Source organism: Nansenia antarctica (genome assembly GCF_963989245.1).
Source record: "Nansenia antarctica genome assembly, chromosome: 6".
In the NCBI taxonomy this organism is placed as follows: domain Eukaryota; kingdom Metazoa; phylum Chordata; class Actinopteri; order Argentiniformes; family Microstomatidae; genus Nansenia; species Nansenia antarctica.
The window spans coordinates 31,364,309-31,383,474 of NC_137676.1; the positions used below are offsets into that span (position 1 = coordinate 31,364,309).

General features: G+C 42.2%; 3 protein-coding genes across 4 annotated transcripts; 1 reads left to right on the forward strand and 2 right to left on the reverse strand.

Annotated features, from left to right (window-relative positions):
- Positions 1–193: 193 nt before the first annotated feature.
- taf10 (TAF10 RNA polymerase II, TATA box binding protein (TBP)-associated factor) lies at positions 194–4,264 on the reverse strand. Its single transcript, XM_080534009.1, has 5 exons — positions 3,938–4,264; positions 3,396–3,550; positions 3,200–3,264; positions 1,289–1,403; positions 194–509 (listed from the first exon to the last, which is right to left on the reverse strand). The coding sequence occupies exons 1-5, from the start codon at positions 4,056–4,058 to the stop codon at positions 417–419; spliced, it is 549 nt and encodes a 182-aa protein (XP_080390135.1). The 5' UTR covers positions 4,059–4,264; the 3' UTR covers positions 194–416.
- Positions 4,265–4,374: 110 nt separating this feature from the next.
- LOC308159424 (putative oxidoreductase YteT) lies at positions 4,375–18,025 on the forward strand. 2 transcript variants are annotated; one of them, XM_080533207.1, is made up of 14 exons: positions 4,375–4,454; positions 4,773–4,908; positions 5,187–5,271; positions 5,368–5,441; positions 5,799–5,858; positions 6,603–6,710; positions 7,011–7,067; positions 7,233–7,363; positions 7,818–7,872; positions 8,144–8,236; positions 8,724–8,858; positions 9,102–9,203; positions 9,515–9,676; positions 16,679–18,025. In XM_080533207.1, the coding sequence occupies exons 2-14, from the start codon at positions 4,789–4,791 to the stop codon at positions 16,802–16,804; spliced, it is 1,308 nt and encodes a 435-aa protein (XP_080389333.1). In that variant the 5' UTR covers positions 4,375–4,454; positions 4,773–4,788; the 3' UTR covers positions 16,805–18,025. The 2 variants fall into 2 exon arrangements, with proteins under 2 accessions (XP_080389333.1, XP_080389334.1); XM_080533208.1 differs by having other exon boundaries at positions 9,569–9,676.
- Positions 13,313–16,801, reverse strand: LOC308159422 (E3 ubiquitin/ISG15 ligase TRIM25-like). Its single transcript, XM_080533204.1, is given in 3 exon segments — positions 13,313–14,578; positions 14,584–14,602; positions 14,604–16,801. Coding segments are annotated over 3 exon segments (1,530 nt in total). The 5' UTR covers positions 16,013–16,801; the 3' UTR covers positions 13,313–14,476.
- Positions 18,026–19,166: the final 1,141 nt, after the last annotated feature.

A 19,166-nucleotide genomic window follows, 5' to 3' on the forward strand; every position in this document is an offset into this window, starting at 1 on the left:
AATTAATTTAGCCTATATTATCATGTTTGTATGTTTATGCAAGCAACAATACTTAGATCATCTATTTTTCCACCAAATTAACAACAACACAATCGGTACAAATCCCAATTCCCCTTTTCATGCTTGTTCATACACAAATGCAATATTTTTGACATGGCCAAAAAGCAACAAAGGACAGAATGCGTAGTACGTTTTTGTTGAAGGTTTTATTTGTCTCAGTAAAATATTACAACCTTAGAATTCCACACAATGCAAAGCAAAAGAAGAAAAAAACAAATGAACAAAATGGAACAGTGATTGATTGTGTGATTAGTATGGCCGTCCTAAAGCACCATGGGGTTATGAAAGTGTTGACAAACCCAAACGGGTCAGAGAGGGGCTGAAGCGGTCAGTCTCTTGCAAAGGTCAATCTTCTCCTATGTAAAGTAATGGGGTTTCTTGACGTTGATGCCGTACTCGGACAAGGCAGGTGAGAGGTCCTCCATGGTTAACGTGTACTTTTTGTCCTGCTTTTGAGAGAAGAAGTGAGGAAGACTAAGAACCTACAATGACTCCAAAAAGCATTTCTTTGTGCATCTCACTGTCATCACCTCCGATTGAGCAGCATGCTACCTGAGAGCCCTGAGTCATGAAGAGTGCTACTCTCTCCACCACAACGTCATGTTCAAGCACCTTTCGAAACGCTGTTCATTTGCCAACACAAGCGGGGGGTTTTAAAACGCTGTTGTTGCTTATTGATTTATCATTAAAACACAGGAGGTAGATCAGAAGCTTTAAGTCGTTTATCTCAATAACAGAGAGATGAGATACCATGGTCTGCCAAAGCTAAGTTCTGAAGCAGAATTACAATTCTACCCGTCTTATACTGACATACCACACTTCTTATCATTCAAAACAAGAACTCCCAGGCTATATGGGTCATAATGACCTGGGACAAATTCTGAACTTTGAAACAGAACAACTATGTTTACATCAGTTACACATCATGATCTGAGATAAAGGTGATTCACAAACGTGGGGGTTTCCACCACAAGGCATTGCTGAGAGACAAGGACCTCGCCAATTGAGTAACATCTTTACTTAGGTGAGTTAACAACCTGCATTGACGCGAAGAGCATCTGAGTGCTTAACCAGTTAAATCTGGTGAATGGCATTTTGAATGTGCTTGAACATGACGTTGTGGGTAGAGAAAGTACAGCATGTCAGGATTCAGAGCTAGCCACCTGAGCCAATGTTGATGTGACAGCTTGTATAGACAATGTGTATACGATCGCAAATATATAAAAACCTTTGTTTTGTTCCTGGAGCTTCCGGACGCTGTCCCCTTCATTTTACAGTGCTGCAAGGCGTCGTTAGCAATGTCTGAGATGAACTTCTGAGATGCCAGGGAGATCAGACGGATTCTGAAAAAAATAAAAGGGGGGGGGGGGGGGTGAAGAGGTTTCATTAGAGCTCACACAAATCTTCAGTGTTTCCATTGTTTTTGCTTTGTTGTGTATGACTGACTTGAAAGTAAGAGGCCTTTTTCTAAAAGGAAATTTAAACCCTGTTCAGATGTGAACCCTGTTATGTGTAAGCGATGTTAATGCATTATAGAATATGTCCTTTGTTTGGCAGTCATACTTGTATGTTAACCAGTTTTTTGTATCTACCTTCACTTTGTGTTATTACATAGTCAGGACTTACATTAAGAGCATGCGATTATGATCACTTCTAAATAGTTTGTCTTTTTTTGACAGGTTATTTATCAGAAGTATTATTTATAAGAAGTTGAATCCTTTGTTTGATTGATCAGCTAGGACTGTGAGCTCATTAACCAGCTACAACAGTTTAATACCAACAATGGACCCATGCACGTATGACTGTGCGGTCAATACAAATAACTGTGCTGGGGATGGCGTTTGCCTGGGCACGTGCCAGAAGAACACAACATTCAACATGGCTGGATTAAGCTTGATGAGAGATTCATTTGAGCCACGGCGTGAGTATCTGTGGTTCTGCGAGTGGAATGTGATTATGCTCAAAATAGTAATAGATAATAATAGTGGATTTCTCCAAACCAGTGTTCAGTTCTCTGGCTCTTTCTGCTCAATATTGGGAGTTGAGACAGAAAGTGACTGAAAATCATGGAGCAAGTCACATATTTACAAATAAATATTTCAAATGTTCAAAAAAAAATGTTTGTCATGCATTGAATTTTTAAAATACATCTCAATCATTTTAAGCCTTATTTTGAGCCAGGCAAAACCCTGGTTTGTCAGGTTGGAGAGGAGCCATCGCAATGGTCTTCCAAAGAGACACAAAGCATTAATACTGGAGGTTACAGAAAGATAATGGAAGGAACAGATCTTCATCAGAGAGAGGGAAATATCCTATTACACAGAGCAATAGTACTGTTATGTATTAATTTCCATTCCAGGCTGTTAATATAGAAATATATATATATATTAATGATAATTATTAATATATGCTCTGAAAAACTCACTATAGTGTCCCTGTTAAGTCCTGAAACAGCCTTCTACACAGTCCACTCTTCATTTTGCAACTAATGTAATTCCTTGAGCACTACACCTACTACATCATAAACATCTATGGCTATTTGCATGTGAACATGTATTTGCTCTGCTTTTTTTACTAAATGTATTTGACAGGGGCGATGTAACAAAAACAAATCTCAGAAAGTGAGATCTGATGTGTGGTATCAGACATCGCTATGAAGCTCATTTGCATCTGAAGTCCCTGGGCTGGTTAGTGACTATGTACCAGGGTATCCACGGTGTCTTGAAAAGTAGTAAAAGGTGATAAATCAATTTTGGGAAGTCTTATCACGATTTTATGAGGTCTTGAATTGTGTAGGTATTTTTCTGAATTAGACTTTGAGTCCTAAAAGTGAGTTAGTTTTATTAAAAAACAAAGATGAACCGGAAATTCTGTTGTATGATAGTGGTCTAGTCTATTGCGAACTCAAACTGTTAAGTTAAAGGTGTTAAGTTAAAGGTGTCACAGCTCGAAGTGGCGGTGAGGTCTAGAAAAATATTGACAAGGTCTTTAAAAAGTCTTAGAAAGGTATTGAAATTAACCTCAAGATTCCTGCATATACCCTGATGTACGCAGACATCTCTAAGTCTTAATTGATCCTGTTGTGTCAGTGCTGAGATGGAACAAAAGCCCCAATTTCCAGTAGAATAGAGACACTTACATTCGTGGATCTGATGCCTCAAAGCCAGCCCGGTTGAGGTAGTAGCCTGTCACTGCATCAGGGATCTAGGAAACAAAGGATAGACTTGTCAATCTATGGTATCTGGCAAATTCACTCAGTCAGACAGAAGGATAGGACCCTGCTGTGATAAGATTACCGCAGGACAGGATAAGTGCATGTGATGGGGTTGACTCACTGTAGGCGTGTAATCCTCCAACTGCATGAGAAAGTCGGCCAGTGGTGTGGTGGAAAGGACAGGTTTCACGTCCCCGTTCGCGATGCCACCGGGTATATAGACCCCGTTGGATACGGACGTGTCAGACGGTGTAGCCATGGCAGCTGAGGTTGAAGCTAAAAAACAGAAGAAGAAAAAAACATTTTAAAAATGTTATTTCAACCTCACGTGTTGACGTGGACAGTAGCTTATCACACATATAACAATTGCTCCGACCACGGTTGCAATCTTGAAGCACCACACTCGTGAGACGCAAAATAAGCCTGGATTTGGGAGGTTTTCTGTCTCGTGTCTCAACACAACGTAAACCACGGAGCGGATATATTTTCTAAACGATCACTTGACTTCTACGAAATGTGAGAGAAACACATGATGAGGCTGTTATTACCTACCGACCGTGGTGGGGGTGGTGGTGGTGGACTGCTAGCCAGCCTGCTAACGTTCCACTTTACAAAACGTTTTAGCTAGCGAATAACAATGATCGATTAAACAGCGTTTCTTACCATTCGTCGCGACCGACGGGATGCTGCTGGTGTTGGCTGCCGTGTTGTGTGAGATGCAGTTACTGGATGTTGACATAGACGAGCCCCCAGCTGTGACTGACTGTGGAGGACCAACGTTCATGTTGTTGTCTGCAGTCTGACCGACCTCACCTCGATAAAGTTGCCAAAATAAAAATAAAAACTCAAGTAAGCTAGTTAGCTATGGTGAAAATGCCAAGATACACCTAAAATGATATTGTGGTTAGGATACTGTTCCACATTGAGATCATTCGTTCACTAGAAACAGATCGTGTTAGCTCGAATGTTTGGCATCACATTTTCCTTGTGCTCCGACTTTAATGTCCGACGTATATACATGGTAATATGTGGCTCCACGACTAGTTCCGCCCTACTCAGTTCTGCCCTACTGTGGTCCGACCAATGCGCAATGCGCAGATCAGAAGAAGCGCAGATGAACATTGTACTAATCCCGTGGCAGTGTTCGACTGGACTAAAGATACCGCCATATTTGAGCTAGGTCTGTGTATTTTGTTGTATGTTGAAAGATGTTTTCGGGTGAAGTTCTAGTTACAGTGGGTCGTGGGTGGTTGCCACTGACCGGTTGATACATAAAGAAAATCATAGCCCCGTCTGGGACTAGGATTATATTTATATATCTACATTTGGATGTTGTGTACATAACCACCAAATTTAAATATACATATACAGTCCTAATCACATATGAGGCTGTAAGTGTGTTGACTGACTTTGTAACTTAAAGTAGCCTGACGCTTTGGGTGAACTTAACTAAACAAACCCGTAAGCATATTCTGATTGTCAAAGGTTTCATTTTCAGTTTTTGTCACTGAAGGATGTCCTGCTGTCTTGCTGTGCGTGTCATGGAGTCTCCTGTCGATGTCATAGTTGTGGGGGCTGGGAACCGTGGTGAGACATACTCACAATTTGCCTCTGTCCATCCTGAACGCATGCGGGTAAGAATCCCCAGGCAGCATTGATCTGGTCAGCATTAAATGAAAGGACAAATATTGTATAGGCTACTCTTATAAAGCAATGCAGCATCACCACTTGTTTGTTTTAGGATTTATCCAACCTAATAAATAAAATAACATAAGGATGTTTGCTCGGCTTGGTTTCTTCACTTTATGAAAGGACTTTTTTTAGTTTTTAGTTTGATGGATGTGTGTTATGAGAATTAATTTAGGCTAATTACTTACGGTTGGAAGAAATATTAAAGGCAAATTCATTTTAGGTTGTTGGAGTGGCTGATCCCAGAAAGTTTGCACGAAATAAACTTCAGGAACAGCACAACATATCAGATGACAATGTATTTGATGGTAAGACTGACATTAAAGTAATTTTCTGTCAGTTGCCCTCTCTCTCTCTCTCTCTTACCTGATGTATGTTTAATGTACATTGGTCTTTCTACTCAGATTGGCGGGCCGTAGTAGAAAGGGAGAAGTTTGCTGACGCCGTGTTCGTTTGCACTCCAGACCGTTATCATAAGGTAACACCAGACTATTATTGTTGTTATTGTTATTGCCCACTTGTGCATATAATTAATTATTATAACAATTTGTATTTTATCATTTTTCATTTCAAATATTTCATTAGATTTTTCCTGGTTCAATGGAATAGTCTCAAAAGTGATGGCCTCAAGCAAACCTGTATTTCAAACCCGTATTTCAAATCCGTATGACCCAGACTGAGATGAGGTTTCTCTAGGAAATATTCACTTAAGCATAGTCTCATACTATGTGATTAATCCCTACTGATGACTACTACCTCAGCAACATAACTACCAACGGGAGTGTATCCAGGATCTATTGTTGTTGCTCTAACAGTGTGTCCTTGTCCTGTCCAGGATCCTACAGTGGCACTGGCCAAGAAAGGATACCACATTCTACTGGAGAAGCCCATGGCTGTGAGTATAAGACACTGGAGAAGCCCATGGCTGTGAGTATAAGACACTGGAGAAGCCCATGGCTGTGAGTATAAGACACTGGAGAAGCCCATGGCTGTGAGTATAAAACACTGGAGAAGCCCATGGCTGTGAGTATAAGACACTGGAGAAGCCCATGGCTGTGAGTATAAGACACTGGAGAAGCCCATGGCTGTGAGTATAAGACACTGGAGAAGCCCATGGCTGTGAGTATAAAACACTGGAGAAGCCCATGGCTGTGAGTATAAAACACTGGAGAAGCCCATGGCTGTGAGTATAAGACACTGGAGAAGCCCATGGCTGTGAGTATAAGACACTGGAGAAGCCCATGGCTGTGAGTATAAGACACTGGAGAAGCCCATGGCTGTGAGTATAAAACACTGGAGAAGCCCATGGCTGTGAGTATAAGACACTGGAGAAGCCCATGGCTGTGAGTATAAGACACTGGAGAAGCCCATGGCTGTGAGTATAAAACACTGGAGAAGCCCATGGCTGTGAGTATAAGACACTGGAGAAGCCCATGGCTGTGAGTATAAAACACAGTCCTGGACTAAATCAACTTTCAGAGGAACGTCTTCTTTGAGGATGCGTCTGAGTCTAGGATCAGGCTTCTGTTGAAGTGGCTTCCTGAAGATGACATGGCCATTTGAAGTCTTGTCATGCAAATCAGCAGTACAACTTTCAGTCATACAGATCATGATCGCGTGTGTGTGTGTGTGGTTGCAGGTAACTGCTGAGGACTGTACAGAGATCGTGGAGGCTTGCATTCAGAGCGGCGTGATGCTCACCGTGTGCCACGTTCTCCGATACGACCCCGTCATCCACAAAATAAAAGTAAGTGCTTTTCACTCCCACATGAGTTAAAAGATACAACTAAATACCCAGGACTCATTTGAGAGAGAGATCAAAGAGTTCAAAGGCCAAAGGTCAACATCATTAATTAGGTACAAAAGTGTACAGCAGCACAACATATTATGGCTCATCTAACACAGTTACGCATGGCACGTTTTGCCTACTGAGGGCCCTGGTTCGCTCACCTGTCACAGACAAAAACATGAATACAAATGGGAAGGGCTGCCATGACTAGACTCCCTGTGTTATAAGCATGCCAACAGTTTGGAGTTGATCCCACAGGAGCTGATCGACAGGGGAGCGATTGGGGATGTGATCCACATTCAGCACCTGGAACCGGTAGGATTAACTTTACTATAATAAAGTAAAATACACTTAAAGTAGAGTACAGCATGGTACAATTAATTGCTTTTTCGGGTTATTGTGTAGTTCTCAATGCTATCTGTGCAGCCTCAAATATCTACCCTATGTGCAGTTTTGTCCACTCTCTCTCTCTGGCTCTAGGTAGGGTATTATCACTTTGCCCACTCCTTTGTTCGAGGGAACTGGAGGAATGAAGCTGAGAGCTCCTTTGCACTTTTGGCCAAATCCTGCCATGACATCGACCTGATACATCACTGGGCAGGAGGACGCAGGTGAAACATTAGACAACCATGAAGGATCAGCGTGGAGCTCATGTTAGTCATTGATAGGAGCAGAATGTACTTGATGGTATAACTGGACAAAGGTCAAACAGAACACCTTCCTGTTAGCAACACAAACATACTACAGCATTTTCATTTTATGCCAGTCAGTGGATCATACACTCTCTTTTTCTGGACAATATTTGTCAGATGTTTACCATACTGATTGTGCCTTTCAAGCCTCAAATGAAATCTAACCAAATGTCTTAATGTTTATGCAGGATATGATAATGTCATGTTTATGTACTGTATATGGGTGTGAAAACGTTTATGAACTTACTACTAGAGTCCACCTGACCCTATTCATTGCTTTATTTAGTAGTACTAATAATTATGTTATTTTGTCTCCAAATGTTCTGAGATGTTTGAGATTTTGTTAGAAGATAAACTAACTTGTAATTCACAGGTGTTTAAAAGTGTCATCCTTCGGATCTCTCAGCCATTTCCGCAAAGAAAACAAGGTGTGTGGCCTATATATGTATATACAGTATATATATATGTATTTATGTACGTGTTTGAGATGAAAAAGGTGCTAGTACTCAATCATTAATTTGACAGTACTGGTGTATTTTAGAGTATAGTGAATATTGTAGTTGATGTTACTTCAGCAGCAACAAAAAAACAGATGTTTTCTACTATCCTGTAGAATTTAGCTGTGTTTGATATGATGCTTGTACATTCAAGGGTTGTTCAGTATGTCATTATGCTTCAATGCCAAGAGTTTTCTTCTAGCCACCTGGTGCTGCAGTGCGCTGCCTCGACTGTCCAGTAGAGAGAGACTGTCCGTATTCAGCCTGCAAGATCTACCTGGACCGAGTTAAACAGGTTATACACAAGTATTTCTTTCAATCACCTCTCCACCATCCCATTTTTTTTCACAATCCCATCATTTTAGAATCATTGGTTTCTACTCTTAACAACTGCATCATGTCACCATGGCAAACCTATTCCACTTGAGTTAGAGATTTCCTTATTCAGAATTACCAAATGTTCTGATGAAAATATATTTTTGTGAGATCTCTGTAGAGTAGAATAATGGTCTATGAAAGAATATGCTCCCTCAATGGAAAATGTGAGGAGTGCGGGAGAAACACGTCCCTGTGTGTGTGTGTGTGTGTGTGTGTGTGTGTGTGTGTGTGTGTGTGTGTGTGTGTGCGAGCGTGTGTGTGTGTGTGTGTGCATGTGCATGTGCATGTGCATGTGCATGTGCATGTGCATGTGCATGTGCATGTGTGTGTGTGTGTGTGTGTGTGTGTGCGTGTGTGTGTGTGTGTGTGTGTGTGCGTGTGTCTGTCTGTCTGTCTGTCTGTAGGGCTCTGTGGGCTGGCCTGTGTCAGTGATCTGCCCCAGCTCTCTCCCTGACATCGAGTCTGTGACAGAAGCTCTGAGGACGGGGCCGTACGGCCGCTGTGTCTACCAGTGTGACAACGACGTCTGTTCCAACCAGGTCAGCTGGGCTGAAACCCTCCTCAGATACTTCCACTTACAGAAGAAACTATTCACACCTCCTCTCTGTCTCCCTTCTTCCTTCTGTCTCTCTTCTTTCTTCCACTTACATCAGAAACTGTCAACTCTACGTCGTAAGTCGCTTTGGATGAAAGTGTCTGCTAAAATGGTAAACATCTCATTCAGTATGTTAACTAACTGAGGGTCCTGTACAGAAACTCTCTCTTCTTCCTGTCCTCCGTAGGTTGTGAACATGGAGTTTGAGGGTGGCGTCACGGCGGCCTTCTCTATGGTGGCGTTTACTGAGGAGATCTGTAAGAGGAGAACAACCATCTATGGAAGCAAGGTAGAACCGCAGACACACTTAAAATGCACAAAATACATGTTTATGTTTATGTTTTATGCAGTGATGTAACTTTCTGTTAACTACCTTAGCACTCTCTAGTCACTTACCTTTCCAGAAGTCATTTTTAAGAGTCATCTGAGTAAAACTGGAGAGATGCATTTATTAACATTTATTTAGTCTAGATTCCACCCCCTGCAGATACCAAGGGATTTATTGTTCTTACATTTATAAACAATTGTGGTCTTTGGATCCATGCAACAACAAAAAAATCTGAATATACAGATATGCAATGACTGCTTTTGCTGCTCTAGGGAGAGCTGTCCTATGACGGACATGAGATCAGAGTGTTTGACTTCCTCACCCAGAGGACCACCAAGCACGCAGCCGACACCAACGCCCCTGAGCGCTTTGGCATGGGCGGGCACGGTGACGCAGACTATCACCTGGCGGCGGCGTTCATCTCTGCTGTAGCGGTGAGTGCCGGGGCTGCTTGACTCAACATCAACGTTGAGACTGTCCAGAAACAACCTCAAACATCTAAGTGGGGGAAATAAGTATTATTATAAAAGAATAAAAGAAAGAATATATACAGTGGGGCAAAAAAGTATTTAGTCAGCCACCAATTGTGCAGGTTCTCCCACTTAAAAAGATGAGAGCGGCCTGTAATTTTCATCATAGGTACACTTCAACTATGAGAGACAGAATGGGGGGAAAGAATCCAGGAAATCACATTGTAGGATTTTTTATGAATTCATTGGTAAATTCCTCTGTAAAATAAGTATTTGGTCACCTACAAACAAGCTCTCACAGACCTGTAACTTCTTCTTTAAGAGGCTCCACTCGTTACCTGTATTAATGGCACCTGTTTGACCTCGTTATCAGTATAAAAGACACCTGTCCACAACCTCAAACAGTCACACTCCAAACTCCACTATGGCCAAGACCAAAGAGCTGTCAAAGGACACCAGAAACAAAATTGTAGACCTGCACCAGGCTGGGAAGACTGAATCTGCAATAGGTAAGCAGCTTGGTGTGAAGAAATCAACTGTGGGAGCAATTATTAGAAAATGGAAGACATACAAGACCACTGATAATCTCCCTCAATCTGGGGCTCCATGCAAGATCTCACCCCGTGGGGTCAAAATGATCACAAGAACGGTGAGCAAAAATCCCAGAATCACACAGGGGGGCCTAGTGAATGACCTGCAGAGAGCTGGGACCAATGTAACAAATGGCGCTTTTCCATTACAGCGCCAAAGCAGGCCAAAGCAGGCCAGCCCGCTTCGGCCTGCTTCTTTTCCCCTTTTCCATTGTCGTCCCAGGTCGGTTCGGGTCGCTTCTTTAGCTCCACATCGAGAGCAGGGTCTAAATTTTAACATCCGGATCTTTTTGCCAGGCTGCGTGTGACGTGTGACGCTGCACACCGTTGATTGGTCAATGGAAATCGTCATCCCATGTCCATAGATTTCTTCACTAACCGCTAGTGCTGTCCCAAACGACTATTTTTCTAGCGATTAATCTAGCGATTATTTTATCGATTAGTCTAACGACTAATTTATCGATACGTCTAACGATAATTTTGTACTGTTCGAAAAAAAAAAAAATATTTGTCTCCACCTCACTGCTATAGCTAACGTTACTCTCGCTGCTATGTTATGATTAGCTAAATTGATGCTAACGTAGCATGCGAGCTACGAGCTAGATAACGTACAGTAGGTGCTCGCACCACAATGACAATAGGCTACCGTAGCTAGCCAGCTACATAGCTAACGTTACTAACACCAGAAGACAAGACATACGAACTGTGGTGAGCTACATTGCTTGTGTAACATTAGCTAGTAGCTATCCATTTTTCACTCATACACTTAATTGCCTCGCCTGGTAAAATAAAGGTTTAAAAAAAAAAAAAAATCGCCATTTTGTTTATTTACGACTAACCGACGCATATTACGCAAACCGACGTATTGACGTAGTCGATGACGTCGATGACGTCGACTAATCGTAACAGCCCTACTAACCGCCATCTTGAAATACCACATTCGCTCTAGGAAAATGTCACTAGAGTTTCTGTAATAGCTTATTAATAAAGATTCGAAAAATTATGCTGACCATCGTATTATCTTAGTTTAATGTCATTTCAATGAATCATAGAACTTTTATTTACAACAAGCACAACACAAAAATCGCTATTATGCACCGTCTTTGTCCATGAATAACACCGGCTGTGGAGGTGGTACAAACACAATACTCCTTTGCTAACTTCACCATCGGTATACGGTCATTTTGAGCCCTTAACCACCGCGCTGACACCCTGAGAAGTTATGCTTTTAACCGTAAACTCGATGAACCGGGAGTTCACCCGCTTCTGCTGCTGTGCTGTCCAGCCATTTTCGCCGTTCACTCATGAGTCAAATGCCGGTAGATTCGCGTCTTGTCGGCGTTTCCCGATGAGGATACTACAGTTCATAAAGCAGACAAGTGAAGGCAGTGGTTTTAAGGGTTCAAAAAACATGACTTTATTATGTGTACATAGCTTCCTCTCTCTCTTTCTCTTTCTCTCCAAAAAAATCACGGCTGTTGTTGCTGTGTACACCCGGAAGCTTTTTGCCAGGCTGCGTGTGACGCGTAACTCCGCCTACTATCGTCTACTCCTCCTCCTAGTCCGGGTCGGTTTGTGTATAATGGAAAACCAGAACTGAGCTAAAGCGGGCTGAACCGACCTGACGCGAACCGACCTGGGCCGACCTGGGCTGCTGATGGAAAAGCCCCAAAAGGCTACCATCAGTAACACACTACGCCGCCAGGGACTCAAATCCTGCAGTGCCAGACGTGTCCCCCTGCTTAAGCCAGTACATGTCCAGGCCCCTCTGAAGTTTGCTAGAGAGCATTTGGATGATCCAGAAGATTGGGAGAATGTCGGTCAGATGAAACCAAAATAGAACTTTTTGGTAAAAACTCAACTCGTCGTGTTTGGAGGAGAAAGAATGCTGAGTTGCATCCAAAGAACACCATACCTACTGTGAAGCATGGGGGTGGAAACATCATGCTTTGGGGCTGTTTCTCTGCAAAGGGACCAGGACGACTGATCCGTGTAAAGGAAAGAATGAATGGGGCCATGTATCGTGATATTTTGAGTGAAAACCTCCTTCCATCAGCAAGGGCATTGAAGATGAAACGTGGCTGGGTCTTTCAGCATGACAATGATCCCAAACACACCGCCCGGGCAACGAAGGAGTGGCTTCGTAAGAAGCATTTCAAGGTCCTGGAGTGGCCTAGCCAGTCTCCAGATCTCAACCCCATAGAAAATCTTTGGAGGGAGTTGAAAGTCTGTGTTGCCCAGCGACAGCCCCAAAACATCACTGCTCTAGAGGAGATCTGCATGGAGGAATGGGCCAAAATAACAGTGTGTGAAAACCTTGTGAAGACTTACAGAAAACGTTTGACCTCTGTCATTGCCAACAAAAGGTATATAACAAAGTATTGAGATTAACTTTTGTTATTGACCAAATACTTATTTTCCACCATAATTTGCAAATACATTCTTTAAAAATCAGACAATGTGATTTTCTGGATTTCTTTTTCTAATTTTGTCTCTCATAGTTGAAGTGTACCTATGATGAAAATTACAGGCCTCTCTCATCTTTTTAAGTGGGAGAACTTGCACAATTGGTGGCTGACTAAATACTTTTTTGCCCCACTGTATATACTGTATGTACAGTACCAGTTCAATTGAGTGGGGAAGTGTGTCCAAACTTTTGACTGGTACTGTGTATATATATATATACAGAATATGAAATTTAGACCAGACATTAGGTGTGGGCGATATGAGCGAAAAATCATATCATATCAAATTCATATTACGATATGAGACAGACCACTGTCTGGACGATATTGATATGATGTCATGATATATGAGGAAAACACATTAAAATCACATTTTAGTAGTCCTTCATTTATATATTACGTTAGTTAAAGGCAAAATGTGTATTTCAACCTTATATAAACAGAAAGAGTGAGGCATTGGACATAGGCCCAATCATACATTGAAATGACATTAAACTAAGATAATACGATGGTTATCATAATTTTTTATCTTTATTAACATCATTTGTGGTTTTCTTTTGTCGCTTGTGCTTTCCGCCACTATCTTGCCGATGATTCGCAAGGCATTCTGGGAGATTTCAACACTCGATTTAAAAAAACTCCATTTGGAGGGCCATGTAGCCCTACCACTTCGCAATACCCCTACATCCCATAAAAAATTGGGACACCCTATCCCTTCATGTGAACGTGCAAAACAGAGAGGTAGGGCTAAGTGGTAGGCGTTCACCCAAGGGGTGAATTGGGATTGGGCCATAGTATGCACCTGAAAGGTTGGCAATGGTGGAGAAGAAAGCAACGTTACCTATTAAGCTGTAAACTCTGTCCTGACATTTGATGTAAAGCTGTGGCCGGCGTTTTCGGGTAAAAAATTCATGGCTCAGGAACTTGTATCTTGGGTCCAGAGTTTGAATCAACTTTCTGAAACCCTCTTTCTCCACAGTTTGAATGGGTACCATGTCCTTCGCTATGTGACATGTTATTGCATTTGTTATGTCTTTCCATTTTTTGCTCTTCTTGTCATAGCAAGATTGCGGAGTGGGAGTCGCACTTGTGTGCTCCGGGGCTAACTTGCATTATGCATTATTTTCAGGTGGTTTAACAGATAGCTGGTGTTTCCACCTTTGGCTAAAACAACACGGCAACAGAACTTAATTACTTAATATTGTTTGTTGGTTGAGGTCGGACATTTTGAACACAAACCAGTTGCAAACGACAGAGGAGACCGCGTTATTTTTAACCAATTCATCATCTTCCTCTAGCTCTTGATCGACCACTTTCACTTGATCATTCTATGCATGTTAACTTTCTGCGCACTTTCTAATTAGCACAGGTAGTAGACTCATTAGTGGCATAGGCTGAATTAGTGCTTTATTTTATTTTTTTAAACACACATTTCCATTTCATTTTTTTAAACACACATTTTATTAATCTGTTTATAAATCATATAAATCTATTTCAATATATGCATAATGTAATTCACGATCAGATCTGGGCATGAGGACATTCTATAAATGAGACCCCTTATCCTTACTGACATTCAACACAACACACTCTATTAATAACTGGTCTGGGTACAGCATTACTGTCACTCAACACAACACACTTGATTATATCTTTGAAGACCAAATCACAGGTTAGTTGATGATAAAGTATCACTCTTATGGGGACCTCTACTCCAGCTCACACAGCTCAGCACTGGCTCCACAACCACCAATATAAAACCCAGGATAGAGAGGCTGAGTGAATGTGGTCTGGACTCTGTGGAGGAGGTGTCAGAGGAGATGCTGTAGAAGGACAGTACCTGCCCTGTGATCCAGGTACACTCCTACTCTGGAGGACTGAGGGCCTGATACTACAGTTGCAACATTATTGTGTTTGAATTGATAACCACCACTCTGGCAGCGTAAACTCCAGGACTTGTCATTGAATCCAAATCCAGAGCCATCACCTGACCTGTTTATGTCTTTATATGAGATTGCTGTTTCAACCCACCCACCACTCCTCTCAACCTCCCAGTAACAACATCCAGACAGACCCTCTCTACACAGCACCTGAGCATAGTAAGTGAATCTCTCTGGATGATGAGGATGGGACTGGACATGTTTCATCCATGTCACATTCCTGTTCCCCTCAGAGAGAGAGAGCCACATGTTTGCCGTGTTTGGGTCCAATGTGAGCTGACAGAAATATTGTAAAAACTGGACTCTGGTCTTGGACTCTGGTGGCAGTAATACATCCACTCCTTTCACTGAAGTTGAGATCTTGGGCCATCCCTTTTTTAGGATGTCTTCTAGTTTCTCTCTCAGCTCAGACATAGCTTCACTCACATCTCCAATGTACTGAAAAGGACGGACAATGATGCTGGGTAAGTCGAAAGATACACTGGGATTGGAGAGAGACTGATAACTCTGGAGGAAATCGATATGATCCTCTGTGTGTAAAAGCTGCTCCTGTGCAGCTTCTCTCCTCTTCAGCTCAGCGATCTCCTGCTCCAGTTGCCCCACAAGTCCTTTAGCCTGACTCACTGCTGACCTCTCACTGTCCTCCACTGCTGCTTGTGCAGAGCATGGGAGAGACTCCACAGCCTGTTGGAGCTCCTTCAAGTCCTTCTCTCTCTCCTGGACTCTCTGCTGGACTTTCTGTTGACTCATCTCCAGCTGCTTCTGCTTGTCAGTCCTTTCTGCTGCAGCTGAGACCGTATCATGGCCTTTATGTTCATCCATGGAACACAGCAAGCAGATATACTGGTGATCAGTACGGCAGAAAACCTTCAACACTTCTTCATGACGAGAGCAGATCTTCTCCTGCAGTTGTGTGGAGGCTTTGACCAGCTTGTGCTTCTTAAAGGCAGGAGATTCATGGTGAGGCTGGAGGTGAGTCTCACAGAAAGACACCAGACACACCAGACAGGATTTGAGGGCTCTCTTTCTCGAAGTGCAAACGTCACACACCACTTCTCCAGGTCCAGTATCACAGTGAGCAGGAGCAGCTTGAGATTCTGTCAAAAGAGTATTTTTCTTCAGAACAGGCCTTGGGATGAAGCTTTCCTTACACAGAGGGCAGCTGTAGATCCCCTTCTGATCGTCCTGATCCCAGCAGCCCTTAATACAGCCCATACAGTAGTTGTGTCCACAGGTAATAGTCACCGGATCCTTCAGTAGATCGAGACAGATTGGACAACTCACTATGTCCGTGCTCTCTGCCATTGTGCTGCACACACTAGACTGAGCAGCAGAGAAAGGTCTAAGTTTAGTGTTAGTGCTTGTGGATGAGAACACTTGGTGGTTAGCTTAGAGGGCGTGATGTTAGACAGAGGCCAGGGAGAGAGTGGCTGTTCTTGCCCAGACAACATTCCAGGGCCGGGGCAGAACAGGCACCCCATAGACGCCGCCGCCCACCTTCCCCACAACTCTCCACAGCATTATTACCATCCTTCTCCAAGGCTTAATAATAATCATCATCATAATCATAATCATAATAATACATTAGACTTATATAGCGCTTTTCTAGACACTCAAAGACGCTTTACAAACTGAAAAGATCGAGTAGTAATAATAAAAAGACACAAAAAATAAATAAAAGAAAGTATAGGTGCCTAATTAAGGTAGTGCTGGGGACACATGGGAAGGGGAGGGGGAGAGGGTTAACTGGTGAAGGCGAGCTTGAAGAGGTGGTTTTGAGGGCCTGTTTTTTAATGGATTGGAATGTTACAATATGTCAAATGTCCGGTCTAAATTTCATTTTCATTTTGAATTAAAAAATGGTCAATGTGTTGAACACTTCACTTTAACCCTACTGTATAATACTTGTGTGAAGACGTTTGTATAAGCAAGATTGTGTGTTTGTGTGTACGTGTATGTGTACGTGTACAGAGTGGAGATGCTTCCTTGATCCGGTCCGGTCCAGAGGAGACCCTGTTGAGCCATAAGCTGGTGTTTGAGGCTGAGCGGGCGAGACTGGAGAGCCGGGTGGTGTTCTGTGGGACTGACCAGGACTAGATGGGGAGGAGCTGGGTGGTGTTCTGTGGGACTGACCAGGACTAGATGGGGAGGAGCTGGGTGGTGTTCTGTGGGACTGACCAGGACTAGATGGGGAGGAGCTAGGTGGTGTTCTGTGGGACTGACCAGGACTAGATGGGGAGGAGCTGGGTGGTGTTCTGTGGGACTGGGACAGACCAGGACTAGATGGGGAGGAGCTGGGTGGTGTTCTGTGGGACTGGGACAGACCAGGACTAGATGGGGAGGAGTGGAGCTGTCCATCAAAGGGACTTCATCGTAATCATATTGATTATTAAAGACAGAAATGATTCAACACAAATAATGACTGGATTTATTAAGTCATCCTAGCTAATGTTCACATGTAGGGCTGCTGTCCAATGTTCACATGTAGTTATGCTGTCCAATGTTCACATGTAGTTATGCTGTCCAATGTACTGCTGTGGTGCTTTAATCAGGACTTTTACCCAGTGATTTCTAGATGATTGTGCTTACTCCTGAAAGTTGGGGCCAGTTTAGATACAGCAGGCGAGACGAGACAGGACAGTTCTACAATGCAGTTTTATTGATCTGAACTACCCCGGAACTACCTCTCCCAAGATTGAACATGTCAAATCCTGGCTTACAGTCAGACTGGAACATGAAACATAGCCGTTTTAGCAATTCTGTCCATAGTTGGCTGGTTTTAACCTGTTTTCTAGCTAACCAGATCACTAATGCTAGCTTACGTTAATAACTGTTTCTGTATGGGAAATCCTACCCACTATGGTAATGGCTGCAGGGAGCAAGATCAGCTGCTCACAGCTGTGATCTGAACCCTCATGGTTTTACCTAAACATTCTAAAACTGCCCAGTATCGTCTTGTCCTGGCTGCTGTATTTTTACATTTACATTGTAGACTTTTTGCAGATGCCTTTATCCAAAGCGACTTACAACAAGTACAATTGTCTAAGTGAGTCTTATACGTCAGTCATCTGGGTGGGGTGGGTCTTCTGTCTACGGAGGAAGATAGGTAGTGACTCTGCAGTCCTGACTGCAGTGGGAAGCTCGTACAAATGTAAATGTATTTTTACCGGGCTTAACTTTAACTTTTTAAATGTTTTATAAAAAAAAGTCATGCCTGTGTATATTTTCAACAACTGTTTATTTTAGACATTGATTCTCTGATTATCTGACATTATCTGATATTTTGTGATATTTTGTTATAAATGACATTGTACTGCACTGGACTGTATTTTTGGTTTGTTTTCTTCTCACCTCACCACTCTGATACTTGGGTTGACTGTGTGATACACCCCAGTGTAACATTTCAAAGGTGTTTGAATAGAACACTTCAAAGTGTAATACAACAATGTTTGAATAGAACATTTCAAAGGTGACACACACATATTTATGTCCAAATATTTCTGTAACGTAATGAGTGACCCTTTCATTCATTATAACAAAACAACCCAGGAATCCTTCACCATTGAGGAATCAAAAACAGTGAGCATTTGAATATGCCTTTAATGAAAGAAAATAGAAATTAGGTTGTAAATGTTTGTTTTTCATATCACCAAGTGCGAGTGAATGAAATGGTGTTGTAAGTGTTTGGTAGAAGTTAGTGGATGAGTGGGAGGTAGTTATAGTGGTAGTAGTTAGTGGATGAGTGGGAGGTAGTTATAGCGTTAGTAGGTTTGGAACAGTTCTGTATTTCCAGAATTTCCTCTGCGTTGAAATATCTGAAAGAAAAACTGCCATGTCATTTGTGTAGATGAAATATAAATTACTTTGATTTAAGTGATTTGAGAAGCCAAGGATCATGCTTTGAATACACACTAAGCAGATACTGGGGCATACCTGTATTTTGTATCTCTTTCTGGAAAGCCCTCTCCATGCTCTGTCTTGCAAACTCTATGTTGGCCGCCATTACTCTTTTCTTTTCAATCTTTTCCCTCTCTCCAATTCTGTCTTCAGGACATCTTCTGTATTCTTTCTCACCTCCTCTTTCACCTCCTTCTCCCTCCTTTCCACCATATTCATTATCATCCCATCTATCTCTTCTCTCACACGTTTAATGTCACCTTCTTTCTCCTTCAGGAATTTCTCTCTCTCTCTCGACTTCTACCCCCTTTGTCTTTTCCATCCTCACTTTCACTTGGTTCAATTCATTCTTATTGCCCTTTAGTCAAATCTATATACATTAGCACAATAAAACAACAACATTGATTTTATTATGTTTTGTAAGGATTTATTCAGCTAAAATATGTTTTTGTATTTTTCATATTTTACATCAGATAAAAAATGCAAGAGTACGGTCAATAGGTCTAAGTAAAAAGAAGACAAGAATAATCATCATTTTAAAAGGCACATTTCTCCTTCCCTT

What these genes read in the sequence shown, in the direction of transcription:
- taf10 (XM_080534009.1), bottom strand. Translation starts at nt 4,058, where the DNA reads ATGAACGTTGGTCCTCCACAGTCAGTCACAGCTGGGGGCTCGTCTATG. An exon ending in TGGAGGATTACACGCCTACA is followed by an intron (nt 3,265 to 3,395) that starts GTGAGTCAACCC and finishes TTTGTTTCCTAG; the next exon opens with ATCCCTGATGCAGTGACAGG. An exon ending in GCTCCAGGAACAAAACAAAG is followed by an intron (nt 510 to 1,288) that starts GTTTTTATATAT and finishes TTCTCTCAAAAG; the next exon opens with CAGGACAAAAAGTACACGTT.
- LOC308159424 (XM_080533207.1), top strand. Translation starts at nt 4,789, where the DNA reads ATGTCCTGCTGTCTTGCTGTGCGTGTCATGGAGTCTCCTGTCGATGTC. An exon ending in CCGTCATCCACAAAATAAAA is followed by an intron (nt 6,711 to 7,010) that starts GTAAGTGCTTTT and finishes TTGATCCCACAG; the next exon opens with GAGCTGATCGACAGGGGAGC. An exon ending in CACTGGGCAGGAGGACGCAG is followed by an intron (nt 7,364 to 7,817) that starts GTGAAACATTAG and finishes TGTAATTCACAG; the next exon opens with GTGTTTAAAAGTGTCATCCT.